The sequence below is a fragment of the Papilio machaon genome, chromosome 8, assembly GCF_912999745.1.
Source record: "Papilio machaon chromosome 8, ilPapMach1.1, whole genome shotgun sequence".
Taxonomy (NCBI): domain Eukaryota; kingdom Metazoa; phylum Arthropoda; class Insecta; order Lepidoptera; family Papilionidae; genus Papilio; species Papilio machaon.
Window position 1 is genome coordinate 4,181,671 of NC_059993.1, and position 15,788 is coordinate 4,197,458.

At 32.8% G+C, this 15,788-nt stretch overlaps 1 protein-coding gene across 4 annotated transcripts; it reads left to right on the forward strand.

The window, feature by feature from the left end:
* Window positions 1-601: 601 nt before the first annotated feature.
* On the forward strand, window positions 602-10,777 carry LOC106720745 (putative sodium-dependent multivitamin transporter). Of its 4 annotated transcripts, none has more exons than XM_045678897.1 (11): window positions 602-650; window positions 849-957; window positions 4,363-4,502; window positions 4,668-5,230; window positions 5,313-5,409; window positions 5,488-5,652; window positions 7,062-7,219; window positions 7,942-8,146; window positions 8,435-8,629; window positions 9,370-9,534; window positions 10,714-10,777. In XM_045678897.1, the coding sequence occupies exons 3-11, from the start codon at window positions 4,386-4,388 to the stop codon at window positions 10,747-10,749; spliced, it is 1,701 nt and encodes a 566-aa protein (XP_045534853.1). In that variant the 5' UTR covers window positions 602-650; window positions 849-957; window positions 4,363-4,385; the 3' UTR covers window positions 10,750-10,777. The 4 variants fall into 4 exon arrangements, 3 of the variants coding, with proteins under 3 accessions (XP_045534853.1, XP_045534852.1, XP_045534854.1); XR_006756166.1 differs by lacking the exon at window positions 602-650 and adding an exon at window positions 10,124-10,198 and having other exon boundaries at window positions 663-957; window positions 10,714-10,766; XM_045678898.1 differs by lacking the exon at window positions 602-650 and adding an exon at window positions 665-676.
* The last annotated feature ends 5,011 nt before the right edge of the window (window positions 10,778-15,788 follow it).

Sequence of the window (15,788 nt, forward strand, 5' to 3'; positions counted from 1 at the left end):
GTAATCCTTGTTTTAAAACACTGATACAGTTTACACTGAAATAACTTTTATTTCTACAGATATATCACAAATATCAAGCAGTTTCTTTTTTAATTTTTCAAGTATATTTATATCTTCAAAACATAGAGTTTGTCCTTTAACTGCAAGGAAACTTGTAACCGACACAGAATTTTCTATTTTCAGATTTGTAAATTCTGTAGTATATGTTTGTACCGTTAGATGGCGCTATAATTAACAATTGATTTGAAAAAACACTAGACACATGAAACATTATACTAATATTTTTCTATACTTAAAAGTATGCTTGTATGAATTCTTACAAGTATGCTTTTCAGTGTAAATGTTCGCCATGTAAATCTTTTTTAAAACATTTGAGGTTATTTTTAAACATTAAGAAGAAAGCAAGAATGAAGTTGGTTAAAAATAATACCATTTTATAACTTTGTAACATAAAAACTGTTTTAAAGCTCTACAATTTTTGCAAGCGCTTTTCTTGCTGAATTGGGAACTAACGTCAATCGTTTTCTGTTCTTTCATTGGACGTTGAAGTCGTATGATCGAACGATCATTTAACGGTATAATATGATACATACTCTTTGGAAGTAGAACTGACGCAACTTGACGCAAGCGTAAATTTTAACATAACCTAAGTTAGTCCGCCAATGCTTGCGTTACGGTACAGTTTGTAATGAACAAAGTTCATTAATTTAACTGTATATAGTCCGTTGTTTTTACATCTTTTAATGTACACATAATGTGTGTAATGTTAAGAATTTAATACTTAGTGTTAGATTGAGAAATATGATGTAATTATATTCGCACAGATAAATAAAGTATTTTTTTGACAGCGGTTCTACTCTTTGAGTTATACAATGACCCGGTGAAGATTTGTGAATTCATTACGAATTTAAGTCGGAAAAACTAAGGAACAAGTTTGTTACTTGAAGACATAATTAAGTAAGTATTGAACGAGTGCATTTGTAAGAAATTATTAGTAATATGTAGAGAAATTTTTATAGCTTTCCGATGCATTAATGTTTTGCGATGTAAAGTTTGGCGCCAAAAATGATAATGAATTTACACATTAACTCTATGTATTATTTATTAAGTCTAGAAATAAAATAAAGACTAAGTTTAAGTTAAGTTAACGATAATATAGTTATATATTATTTTCGTCAATGCTCATAGATATTATCACATCAATTCAAGGTAATTCATCGAGTATTGGTCTAATACATTAAATTTTAGATACACGCTGAATATGTTTGTTTATTTGCTATATAGAAATAAACAGAACATAAAAAATAAAAATTTCTAAGAAATCTCTTTTGCAATATTAAGTTGTTTGAGGATAATTATATCGTGTATTCCATATATTTCGGATCCAAATATTTCGGATAGTTGTACTCTTAATACGGATTTTCACAGATTTTTTATATGTATTATTAATGATCAATTTTTCTTATGTCTTAGTTACAAGTAAAATAAACATAATTATAAAAATATATTTGTTGCGTTTTGATATAAACAAAACAATTATAAATAATACGACAAAAAGTAAGATACGAAAGATAAAAGGTTTTATTTGTACTTTAAACTAACTTTGTAACAATGTAGGTGTTCGTGTATTAACACAGATAATACTAGTTAAAATAAACATTCAAATAATAATAAAATATTTATCAATTATGACCATAACCCTTCTGAACTGTGTTGAGTATTTTGACTTTTATTTTAATCTATCGAATAATTTTATTCAACGATTCGTGGTTAAAAATAAAATCGATGGTCAATACAGTGGACCCCCGGTAATCCGGCAAACATTATGCAGGGCAGTGTCGGACTATCGAATTTGTCGGATTATAGAGCACTGCCTAAGACCCCTATAGTCCGGATTTTTTTACGAAAGAGTACCTTGTAATCCGACAAATTACATATCTAATGACAAGAATCTATATATTATACGTACATATGTATGTACTTTGAAGTACAAATCAGACTTAATTTATGTAATTCTAAGTCATGTCGGATTACAGGGGGCGCCGGATTAGACAGGGGCCGGATTATCGGGGGTCCACTGTATAAATAATTCTATTTATCATTAGAACGTGTAACTACCGTGTATAATTTCAGTAATCAATTATTACGTAATGATAATGATTGATTGTTATTATTAGTTAATTGATAATTTACTAAGATGGAGGTCAGTATCACACAATAGTATATAGATTTATCATGTTACAACTCTACGTATATATATAATACAATATACATAATATATTTCTTGGTTCAACAATCAACATAATTTTATTAAAAGTTTTCTGAATTCGTATAAATAACATTCACTTTAATGAAGTACTAAGAAGTTACGAATGATGGAATAATCAAATAAAAATCTTCAATTTTATAATCTATATATATAAAAGAATCGTGTTAGTTAAACTATTTATAACTCAAGATCGGTCGAACTGATTTAGCTGAAAATTGATGGGGAGGTAGCTTAGAACTAGGAAACGGACAATGGAACTTTTTTATCATGTGTTTTTTTTTATTCCGCGCAGACGGAGTCGCGGGTAAAAGCTAGTATGTAATATTAAAAATATTATATTGCCTCTGTTATACTCTTTAAAAAAAAGTTATTAACATCATTATGTATGTAATTACAATCGTTATGAAATGTCTGTTATTCAAACAAGTCTGCAAAATTTCTCCACAACTTTTTTTGTGGTTCTGTAACTTCTGTAACAGTGTGGTTTATATATTGGAACATTCCATGTTCATTTCATGTTCCATATTATCAATCAAAAAGACGTTATGTTGCAAGACGATGTCTATCTATTAAAATGATTGAATCAATTGGCTCTGTTTTCACAATGCGTGTTTGTAGAGCTCTGGGATTTTTTTAACTCACATGTTATACTGCTTTACTTCGAGTTTTTTAATAGTTACTTTAACTGGTACTTAGGACCTCCTCTAAGTATTACTTAAAGACTGATTCGTCGTCGTCAGCTCATTTTAACAATTACCTTGGCCCAATACGTGTTGGTTGACTTTACACACATCTTTGAAATTTTTCGCAGATATGAGTAGGTTGCATCAAGATGTTTGCATATTGGTACATGGCAAGCATCAAATTCGAAATTGTAGAATATAGGTGCTCAAACCCTGAGCGTCCGACGTTCTAGTCTCACTCTGCATGTGGCAGTTAATATGTATAATAATTGTTCCGCCGTATTTTTTTAGTTGCATCCTTAAACAATATATGCAATAAATATCTATTAACTTGGTTAAATAGAAAAAAATCCCAAGACTCGTCTTTCCTATTGTTTAATAATGTTTCCGTTATAAAGATAAAGTTGATAAAAGCATTGTGCGCGGTACGCGGCAATGTTAAATGCATGTGATATCAGAATCAGGGCACAATCAGTAGTTAAATCGCATCATGTAATAGAGATAATAACAGAGAGTATTAGCGTAGACAATCTGATAAGAAAACAGCGAGAATACTTAATTATTTACTGCACACACAGTTATTAAGTGGTCAAAATCAAGCACTTAGTATAGATGTAGTAATAGTTATTTAAGAAAGAATGTTTAAATAAACAATTCTGTTGCATTCATATAAGTGGATTAAAAACAATGTGCTTGTTCATAGATAACTTTTAAACTCGGAATTCTTATTACGAGCTGTTTAATATTGCTTAATTAAAATGCAGAAAGATCTAATTTATCTATCTATCCTAACACTAGCTTTTACCCGCGACTCCGTCCGCGCGGAATAAAAAAAAAAAAAGAAAAGAAAACGGGGTAAAATTTATCCTATGTCCTTTTCCTGGTTCTAAGCTACCTACCCACCAATTTTCAGCTAAATCGATTCAGCCGTTCTTGAGTTATAAATGGTGTAACTAACACAACTTTCTTTTATATATATAGATAACCTAATATTGGCTTAACTTTTTAAATTGCTCAAGACAGACTCAAACGCGTAAAAACTAAGGTGCCCTTCAAACCGGAATTTGTAAAAGCACGCAGCCGTTGGCAATAGATTTTATTTTTAAAAGCTTATACTTACTAATAATAAATACTCAGGGTTTTAAAAATGTAGTTGTAATAGTTTGGAGAAGAACGATGGAAGACAAAGATTGATAATTAACTAAAAACAATAAACAACCAATCGAGTGCATTTAGATAGATGTCAAAAGGCCTAAAAAGTGGGTAATTTGCAAACAATCGTATTTATCAAATTTTGTACTATAGACTATTCATACTACACCAACATTTAAATATCGAATTTCGTTCGTTTAAATACTTGATCTTATTTCAATGTAAGTTAGTGGGCAATGTAGTTCATATTTGTTTCAGAACGTGTACATTTGTAGGTGAAAATGGAGCAGTCAGTATTCGGTCTTTGGGACTACATCATAATGGCGGCGACTATGATAGCGTCGGTCGCAATTGGCCTTTATTTTAGATTCAGTGGGGGAAAACAGAAAACCAATGAGGTAAGACATCACTATTCAAGTATTTTCATTAAAAAGAGTTTGTGAAACACTAATTAATTATAAAAAAAAGTTTTAGGGTCTTATATTATCTTATATTTGCCATTTTTGTCTATTGTCCATCACACGATGCATTAACAAAAGTTTTTAGTCATTTGTTTCTTGCAGGAATACCTGTTGGCCGACCGAAACATGTCTATACTCCCCGTGGCGGTGTCACTTATGGCATCTTTTATGTCAGCCATAACGCTTTTAGGAGTCTCCGCGGAGAATTATTACTACGGCATGCAATTCGTTGTCATAAATATTTCATACGGCATCGCTACTCCCATCGCCAGCCGGCTTTATTTACCGGTGTTCTTCGGATTGCAAAAAACTAGCACTTACGAGTACTTGGAACTACGTTTCGGGCCACGGATACGAATGCTGGCATCTTTAACGTATACATTACAAATGATTTTATACAATGGTATCGTACTGTACGCTCCAGCGATAGTACTGGAAGCTGTAACTGGACTGGACAGATTAATATCTATTCTATTGGTGGGCTTGGCTTGTACTTTCTACTCAACATTGGGCGGTATGAAAGCAGTCCTGTTTACGGATCTGCTACAATCGTTACTAATGTTTGGGGCAGTTTTCAGTGTTGTTGTTTTCGCTTCCGTACAGCTCGGTGGGTTTGAGCAAATATTTGTAGTTTCCAAAGAGCACGGCCGATTAGATTTTTCCAAGTAAGTTTATATCTTATGCATAGTAGTATTTGAGTTGATTTTTATAAATATTGTAATTTTTTATAACAACTGTTTCGTTCAGTTTCAGTGTTGATCCAACACAGAGACATACTTGGTGGTCTTTGATCTTGGGAGGGCTAATCACATATCTGTCATTATACGCTGTGAACCATACACAGGTAATTGAGGAGTCCTTCCTACTATACTATTTTCTATTCGAGTGAAGCGAGTTGTTTAGTATATTGTTGTATGTTTAGGTGCAAAGACTGCTGACGGTGAGCACACTAGGCCGGTCTCAGCAGTGCCTGTGGTGGAGCTGGCCGGTGCTCTCTGTGCTTAGCGTAGTGACCTGCATCAGCGGGCTAGCAATATTCGCCGTCTACAAGGATTGTGACCCGTTAGCGAGCCGCAGTATTACCGCGGTAAGTAACGCGCTATGATGACGATGCTATGTAGTGGACGAATGTTCTTATTCTTGGTGCAAATATTCCAGACGAATAAAGCGAGAAGTTGTTTTTTACTTTTGTGGAAAAGGCAAAAAAGAAAGCGGGTCACTTAGTGTTACATGATCAACATCCACAACGTTCTAAAATTTGGAAGAGGTTAGCATTCTAAGAAATTTATCATAACATTCATTCACGTTTTTCATGAGCATTGGAAGTAATAAGTGTTTAGTAACCAGTTTAATGTACTAATTTTTGCTATCGTATGAAAACAACGCGGCCGTGACAGTACGATGACCTCGGAATAGTCGATAGAGTAAAAACGCATTACCTACATAAAATAGAGACTTAAATTTAATACGATCTGAAGTTTAATAGTAAGGTATAGATCATTTTTTGAGAAATATCTGAGGAATACCGGTTTCAACCGTTTATTTAAATGTAATGGTCAAAGTTACTAAATCATCATATCTTTTGTCTTTTAACCAATATAACACACTCCAACATAGAGGCTGGAGTTTAAGATCCTTGAAATGATTTCGATATTAGTAATGTGTCACTTATTATTAGGTTATCATAATGTTAATATTACTACGGGTAACATAACAGTAGCTATAAAACTATGTTTTCGATGGACAATACGATTATTATCGTTAGATATTTGTTGAGAGCTAACATTAAGCTTATAAGTGTCAAGTTGTTTTCTATTACATGAGAATATGATCTAATGTGATCTTCAAATAGGTACATTGAATGGCTATTAATAGAACTGGTTCCGAGGAAATGTTCCAACAATGAGAAATGTTATGTTCTTACAGGTTATAGTACTATTGTATGTAATAAAACATAATACTGAGTTACTATTGTCTACTTTATCTTTTATATTACAATCTTAGATTAGATATTTTAAATCTTAGATAAATCTTGATTGTTTGCTTAAGGAAAGATATGATATTGAATTAAGATTTGAACTATTTTAGCTCCTTTGTGCTTAATCTTTTTACCTTTTTATTATCTTTCGTAATGTACCATTAAAACAATCTTTGCATTTTTCTGATTTGTGCTAGCTACTATATTTAAGTTTGCTCAAATAGTTTGTCTTCCATCTTTCATTCGCGCTTAAAACTCTTGATTAAAATGTCTTGTTAGATTAAAGACTAATCTTTGTCCAAAACATATCATAATCCACCTCATTTTCTTTGACATAACAGATATAACAATGTGTTTTATATAGGTTTTTTGATCTCAGAAACCAATGATAAGTCCTGCACTCGTTTAGACTTTAATTAAGGTGTCCTTTGGAATAGGTTTCTCAAACGCAATTAACACTTTTCTAAGTATATATTTGACCATGTATATGGTAGTTAATCTTTTATTTTTGATACCAGATGGATCAGTTGATGCCATTCTATGTAGTAGACGCGATGCGCAGCGTGCCAGGGCTGGCAGGTTTATTCGTGGCGGGAATCTTCAGTGCCTCCCTCTCCACCATATCTGCAGCCTGTAACGCACTTGCTGCTGTCACACTCACCGACTATGTGGGAAGGTATGTTACAGAAAATATCGTTAAAACGACGGCACTAATATTGTTCTGGGCTGGCTCTCTAAAGTAGGTTTACACAGGGGAATTATACATACAATCGATTACGATACAGTTTAGTTACCACATTGGTTGTATAAGTACCTATAAAATGAAAAGTGTCGAATGGAATAAAATAAATAACTTGTATTTACGCTAACAAGACGTACGAGTTTATAAAATCGATTTAGGAATTCTGATAAGTATTAAATAATATACTTGTGTAAAAATTCTATCGGAAAAAGTACATACTCATTAATGCCTACTAATCATAATTATGTAAAACAACTACCAAGAACAAACCTATTTTCATTGTTACTATTATGATTTACAGGTTATTTCAATTCTTTCTTCAATTACACAATCCAGCTGGATTAGGTTTTGCAATGCATTATTTCGATTGATTGTTATTTCGTATTTTCGCAAATTGATTTTGTTATGTAAATGTACATACGAGGCTATTCAACTTGAATTATACTCGGTTTATCGGATCATTGTTTTATATGTTAAGCAACCGTTTCATTATTAAATAAAATAAATACTTATCTATGTACATATATTATTGAGCAGACTTGAATTAAAATAAGCTATGAAAAACTTCTTAGTTATTTAATTGATTAATTAATTAACCGTTAAATGAATTCAAAGCCTAATTAATCAATTGATTAATGTTATTTTAAACTTAACAGATGGTTCCAAGTGAACCCATCGTACGTACCGTGGCTGACGAAAATAGCGGCATGTGTGTACGGACTTATCTTCCTTGCACTGGCGTTCCTCGCGCAGTACTTAGGTGGTGTGCTGCAGGCGGCACTCACTATCTTCGGCGCGGTCGGCGGGCCACTGTTAGGAGTGTTCACGCTGGGAATGTTTACAACATTCGCTAACGAACTGGTTAGTACCTATAGTATGTGCCTTACTTGATCTTATGCCTTATCGATACGCTTATTTTAAAAATAAAAACTCCGTAAGTAGAAGGGGTATCAATGGGCTGCCAATCGATATTCATAAGCATTAATGTGAAAGTAGTAAGTACATTTGATGTCTGCTGGCTAATAAAATATTTAATATCAACGAAACTCAGATTCCTTTCTTAAGTCCGATACACACCTTCAGTTATGTCCTTTCTTATCCAATACCTGTACACTTTGAGTATTCCAATTATGACTTTGTGTACAATAGGGTGCGTCTTTCGCGTTGTTGAGTGGCATGGCGTTGACTCTATGGATGAGTTTCGGCGGTCCGCGGCCGGCGCCGGTCAAGTTGCCAGTGTTGGTGGCAAACTGCACACACAATGTCACCTTGACGACCCCTACACCGACGGATCCCAGTTCATATTTCTATTTATATAGAATCTCTTATATGTGGACCAGCCCGGTAAGTTTTTTAACATTTTATTTTGTAGGTAAATCATGGTGGCAACAACTAGTGCTTGTAATAAGGAATAATTATTAGTTTCCTTATTGTGCATGTATTTATTTTACAAGGAATATTTGTTCATTAATCCATGTTGGCATAAGCATTATTTCATTGTTCACCATTTAAAATAACACCATATTAGACTTGTTCTTTTTTGTTTTTGTTGCGTAGATGTACTCTTTTTTGTCTCTGCAATTCACTTTACTTCTTAGGAACAAAATCCGGTCAGGTCTTGTCTAATATATTTTATTTCGGTCCTTTAATGCTAGCTTTTGCCTGCGACTCCGGTCGCGTTTTATTAAGAAAAAAAGAAACTGGATAATATTCCTATATCCCTCTTCTGTTTCTAAGGGGTACCCTACCAATTTTCAGCCAAATCGTTGTCTTCTTTCTTTTATATACTTACTAGTTGGCGCCCGCGACTACTTCCGCGTGGAATTAAAAAAATCCTTAATAATTAGACTATGTGTTCTTCCAGGCTATATTCTATATCAATTCCAAATTTCATCGACATCCGTTTTAACAAACCCATCTATCAAAATTTTCACATTTATAATATTAGATGTATAGAGTTAGGTTCAGGAAAAAACATGAATGCTAGTTATTCTACTCATATATTGTCTCCACTAGTCTGTGCAAAGCATTTTATTTTGCTTTAGTTTTCATTGATTGAACATCCAAACGCATAACGTTTTTAGATTGGATTCCTTTGGGTGCTAGTGATTGGATCGCTGGTATCATTAGTGATAAGAAGACAGCAGCCGTGGGAGCGAGCTGGCAAGACCAGTCCTGACCCGGCGTTGTTTACACCACCTCTCGCTGACAGACTACGAGCCAGGGAACATAAGAAAAATGGAATACAGGTAAATTTCCGATTTTGATAGGTTATTATATTAAGTTAATCTTTTTTAAATGCTGAAATATATTTATTCATCGATATCATGTGCTTGGTTATGTTTTGTTTTTGATTTTTGCAACAAATTTCCACTTTTCTGCGTTATCATTGGTTATTGGATATTAAAATTGAAAATTACAATGTAATTTTTCACGTTTTCAAAACTCATTGGTTGGGTTCCATTAATGAACTATCTCAACATTAAAAAACTTTTTTTTTTAAATTTCAACCAAAATGACGTATTGGAAGATGACGGTGTCTGGAAACATTAATCTCGGTGTTTAAAAGGCATTTTGTTATGTGCAATTTTTGTTTGTCACTTCTTTTGCTTGCATGTTCATTTTCTGTAATAAGTTTCCGTTCTTAACTTTTTTATTTCTTTTCCTTCATATGATATAAAAATGCAACGTCAATTTTATGTTATAAAATAAAATGTTAAATTATTTAATTTTCTTAAATCTTGTTATTATGGTTTTTAATTTATTTTTACTTAATACACGCATGCTTAGCCATACACATATCTTAGTAGTTTAGTTCACTGCCTAGTTTTTTTCTAGATGGACAACAAAATAGTTCTCTGAAAGTGCCACACGCTTCTTGCCTTTCGGTGTATATTGCTTGCCAATGATCAGGTTGGTATCTTGGACTTTTTTTTATTTTCTATCATCATCACCATCCTTTAATCTACCTTCCAAAATAACGTTGACAAGGTATTTCAAGGTACTACGTGAATTTTTTTATGTGAAATGAGCTAATAAATAAAGAAGAATTAACACATATGTTTTGTGCATTAAGTTCTGATTGAATACCGAAGTATTCAAAAAGGAAGACATTTTTGACATCTGATTAACGTACTGTGTATTTTGTCAGCTTTATTTTGGGCCGTGGAATTACTCTATTTTTGAAGAGAGTTGGAAATGAAGAGGGTTTTTATACTATAATCTACTTTTTCATATTTCATTCTAGAAATAATGATTTTCGTGAAGGTGTCTAAATTGAATATTAAATTTTTTATTTTTATACAATTATAATTTTTGTTGCTGAAACGTTGATACATTTATAAGCAGAGAATTTGATTTCTGTCGACTAAATAAGGAAGTGAAAATCTGAAGTTATAAAATTAACTAATGTATAATATATCTTGCAGTGCAAATTGCTGCAGCAGAGTGGTCCAGAAGATTAAACTTAAGATAAATAAACGTTTAAATAAAATAATATTATTAATGTGATTATGAAACTTATTTACTTATGTGAAAAGTTATATTTCTTTCGAAACATTTTAATTATTCTGTGATTAAAAATATTTTTAGTTATCATACGCAATCTTTTCACAAATTTTAAACGCATCTTAAAAAATTAGAAAAAAATATCTTCGTTTAAAATGAAATATTTGCCGACAAAATATTTTATAACTGAAAGAAATATAATTTACATTTTTATTGTAATAAAGTCGAGCTGTATTAATAATTTCCTACAAGTTTTAGTTTAACATTCCTAGAATGTATCTCGCAATAATCGAATATTTTATCTTGTTCTAATTTAGGTGAATGGATTTTATTTTATATTTTTTGTTTCTGTTTAGTATTTTTATAATTTAGAATTATTTTTATACATGTGCTTTTTTGGGTGCGTGTAAAGCATTTTGTATTTTTTAAGTGTTTTATTCATAATGTAGTTATTAAGTATTTTGAATGAAGGCGCATTTTTTCTTCATATTCGAAGAATACGTGACAATTTCCGGATAGCGCATATCACTGATTCTTGCTTAATTATATGAGATAACAAAAAAAAGTAATATTACGAAGTTATTTGGATAAAGTTTTAAACCAGGGATTCTCAAAGGCGTCGATATCGACCCCCTGAGGTCGATATTGAACTTAAAGCAATGCTAATTCTCACTCTTTCTTCGTCTATTAACATAAGTCCGAATGAAAAATTATAATAATAACAATAATTGATCTTAAAATTGGTCATGGGGGTCTGTGGAAATGGTTCATTTTGGAAAAGAGGGTCACTTGTACAAAATAGTTTGGGGATCCCTGTTTTAAACGATACAGAGTAAGCTAAATTATTATTAAAAGGCAATTCCACTTATTTATTTCATGTGATAGCTACTTAATACAATAAACAACAAGGCTGTACTTACCTATGTAGTGAATTTTTGGATACTTATATTTTTAAAATAATTTTCAGTAAATATTTAATTGTTATGTATTGTCGAAAGTTATTTAAATAACTGTGATAATAAAGTTTTTTCCTTAAGCAGAAATAACTATTGTTATAGTAATCATAATAAAATTATTTAAATCATTCAACTTGTGTAAAAAAAAATTGTAAGAAATTGATCTTAATATTTAATTTATTTTATAATTTCTTAATTAATAATAAATAACTTTGATTTACATGAGGGGTAGCGAACCAATGGTAATCATGCTATTATATAAGCACGCGACATATTTTGGGCACGTCACTGATCACAAAATTCATTATCCACTACGAAAAAAAGTTTGAAATAGGTATCATATGAGAAGCGAACGCGCGTGATCCCTACTCTACGGAATGTGTCAAAAAAATCACAAAGTCGAATTTAGTTAATGCATCGTATATACCTCATTAAACATTTACACAGAAAAAATGGCATGTTAATAAATAGAGGTTCACCATACCTGATTGAAACAAAGTAGGTTAAGGGCGTTAGACACATGATACTTGATTGTAAAAAAACCTTAGGTAACAATAAATTAAAATACTGTTCACTACACTCATTCCTGCGTATACACATCTGGTCGTTCACCCGAAGCTATATGTCGACGTCTCCAAACCGCTGCCAACACGTTAGGTGCCTGGTTTCGGAAATGGAGGATCGAAATTAATCCTAGCAAAAGCGCGGCGCTCTACTTTTCACGCCAGAAAGGGGCTGCTCTTCCGTCCATTAAACTCATGGACAGCCCAATACCTTGGGAAGACCAAGTTAAATACTTAGGTGTCATATTAGACTCTAAACTTAACTTCTCCGCTCATGTGACCCGGGTCAGGAACCGCGCGGCTTTCATCCTAGGTCGTCTTTCCGCGTTGATTAATAGAAAGAGTAAAATGTCCCTTCGGAACAAGGTGACACTCTATAAATCAGTAGTTCGTCCCGTCATGACGTATGCTAGTCCGGTATTCGCGCACATCGCCCCGAAACAAATACATCGACTTCAGGTGATTCAGAATAGATTCATGCGTAGAGCCACGGGAGCCCCGTGGTACATGCGCAACAGCGATCTCCATATAGACTTGGACTTGCCCACCATTGCCCAACACCTGAAGTTGGCGTCGCGTCGTTATTTTGACTCTGCCGTCGGTCATCCTAATCCGCTAGTTGTAGGTGCCGCCACCTACAATCCAATCGCGCTCGGTAAGTTTCGTCGGGATTATCGTAGACCTAGGCACGTTCTTGACTTTCAAGACGATGTAATTACTATCGCCCAGGCTAAGCTCAAACATCACAAACAGATCACACGCCGCAGTCGATGTCGGCTGCGACAATCATTCTCGCGATACGGCCTCATAGCAGGCAGGTTTTCTCCTATTAATAGTAGAAGCGTTGCTGGAGTTTCTTCCGCCACTTCTTCTCCCAGCGCTAACGCTTTCCGAAGTGGTAGTAATGTTAGCTGTATTAATAATAGCAATCAGATAATAGCAACCGATCAAGCCGAGGTTCGGCCCTCTCGGGCACCCTTGAATCGGAATGCTAAACGCGTAATGAGTGACAGCCCAAGCCGAGGTCCCCTCTCGGGGGCCCTTGCGCCCAGTCACTCCATGGAGCGTCCACCGAAGCGACCTAAGAGCTCGGTGACCTCCCAATCCGGTAATAATAACGAAGTAACAGCCCGAGCCGAGGCTCCTGAGGGAGCCCTCGAGCCTAGTTACTCTTAAACGAGGTTTAGGCTAAGCGCCATCTGCGCCCGGCCACCTCAAGCCCGGTGAAACTGTAAATGCCTCCTCAAGGCAAACAGTGACTACTCAGTCACAAAAAAAAAAAAAAAAAAAAAACTACACTCATTCAATGTTTAAAAAAAAAACTAGATTTTATGTTCAATATTAACATTTACACTGCCAATATGAAACGTTATTCATGACCAACCAAAGTTTCCCAAATCAAAAAAGTAAGAGGTTGCTAAATATGACTAACAACGTATCGTTTTTCCATCACATCATTTAACATCAGATGGGATTGTGGTCAAGAGCTGGCTTCAATATAAAAAAAATATCATGAATAGCCGATAGTATAGTGATTTTATTCATTGTATGTTGAAAGATTAATATGCATTGTAATGAAAGATAGTGCTCTATAGACCAAATATATTTTTATGAAAGATTTTTAGAACTCCAATCGATGGTTTAAATCGCGATATATAATAAATAACTTAGTACTTAGAAAGCTATCAATAATTTTAAGTAGCAATGGTCTATAAATCTTTGTTTTTTTTTAATTATGCAATTCAAGTTATGAGCTATATGTTTTATGAATAAAAAAAGTGAATAGCGGATATAAATTTCTGTCAAGTACGCAAAAACTCTACGATACTATGACATGTGACCTTTTCTGTAATCATTAGAAATTAATGATTATTTTTAGGGATCATTCCTTAATATTTGTGATTTTTTTTAAATCTCTTAGTTTTAAGTTCTTTAATTAATAAATATAAATCTTATAAGTTTTTAAATAAACCGGTAATATGCAATATTAATTGTCGTAAGATTACAACGGGTATGGATTTGGAATAATTAATCAAAACAAATTTTTGATTACCTATAAAGTTTGGTGGAGTTGTTTGTCATATGTCAGTTTAGTATAAAAATTAAGCAGTATATTTTTCTACTGTCAACAATCAATTTTCTACTGTCAAAAATTCAAAACCCTTGAAAAATATACATTAAATATGTTTACTACATTTAGCGTTTTATTTTATTTATTACTAGCTGTCGGCCGCGACTCACTTCGTGTGGTATTAAAAAAATATTAGTAGCCTATGTATTCTTCCAGACTGTGTTACTATATACTTACTTATATATACTCCCTGGTTCTATATCCATAACAAATTTCATCGAGATCCATGCAGCCCTTTTGGAGATACCTTGTAACAAACATCCATCCATCCATCCATTGGCATTTATAGTAGTAGTAAGATTAGTAAGATAATAATATCATAATCTATTCAATTTTTGTATGAAAGTTTTCTTTTAATTAATATAAAATTTTAATTTGTAGGAATGTTTCAAGTAATTAAATTTATTTTATGACGATGTTATCAATATAACAATTTATTTAGAAAAATCATAGCCACAAGAATACATTAAAAATTACTACATTTTATTAATTTTTAATTAAAAATATTATATGAACAAAAAAAGTAAATTACTAAAATATTAATCACAACGTTGCAGTTGAGAATAATCATCATTTTACAGAATCAAAACATAAATTCGAAGAACTTTAAGATAAAAGCTTCATTGAAAATAAGTTAAGCTTTTCTTTTTTTTAACAAGGAACATGATTTATTGCGATACCTGTACGAAATGAAGACCTTCCGAGAATTGTGTTAGAAAAATTTTTATTTTCTTTTTTTATGTTCCCTCTGAAGTCGGTTCCTAAAATAAAATTTAATAAAAGTCTGGAATTGTATTGTGTTTTGGTTGTTTTAATATTTTTTGAAATTCGAATATTTGAGTTATAAATATCGTGAAATAACAATCTTTATTTGCATTATGCACAAAACTAACTTTGACGTTAAAAAAGCAATTCATATGTATGAAAGTTATAGCAAATGATAATAAACAGATTTGTTTGTAACATAAAAAGTTTAAGAAATACAAATAAGGTAAGATTACAAGAATTAGAAATGATAGGTGTACGGATTATTGGTGGATTGTACAAATCCTTATGTTTTTGAAAACAAGCTATAGACGAGAGTAAGTATTGAGTGACTCTAGTTGTCCGTTACAAGGATATTACAAAGATATAAGAAGACTAGCTATCGCCCGCGACTCCGTCCGCGCGCAGTTAAAAAAAACTAAATGGGGGGGGGGGGGGGTTATGAAAAATAGATGTTGGCCGATTCTCAGACCTACTGCATACACAAAATTTCATGAGAATCGGTCAAGCCGTTTCGGAGGAGTTCAAGTTCGAACCCCGTGACACGAGAATTTTATATATAAGATAGGTGTGCCACGACC

What these genes read in the sequence shown, in the direction of transcription:
- LOC106720745 (XM_045678897.1), top strand. Translation starts at nt 4,386, where the DNA reads ATGGAGCAGTCAGTATTCGGTCTTTGGGACTACATCATAATGGCGGCG. An exon ending in GGCCGATTAGATTTTTCCAA is followed by an intron (nt 5,231 to 5,312) that starts GTAAGTTTATAT and finishes TGTTTCGTTCAG; the next exon opens with TTTCAGTGTTGATCCAACAC. An exon ending in ATAAGAAAAATGGAATACAG is followed by an intron (nt 9,535 to 10,713) that starts GTAAATTTCCGA and finishes TATATCTTGCAG; the next exon opens with TGCAAATTGCTGCAGCAGAG.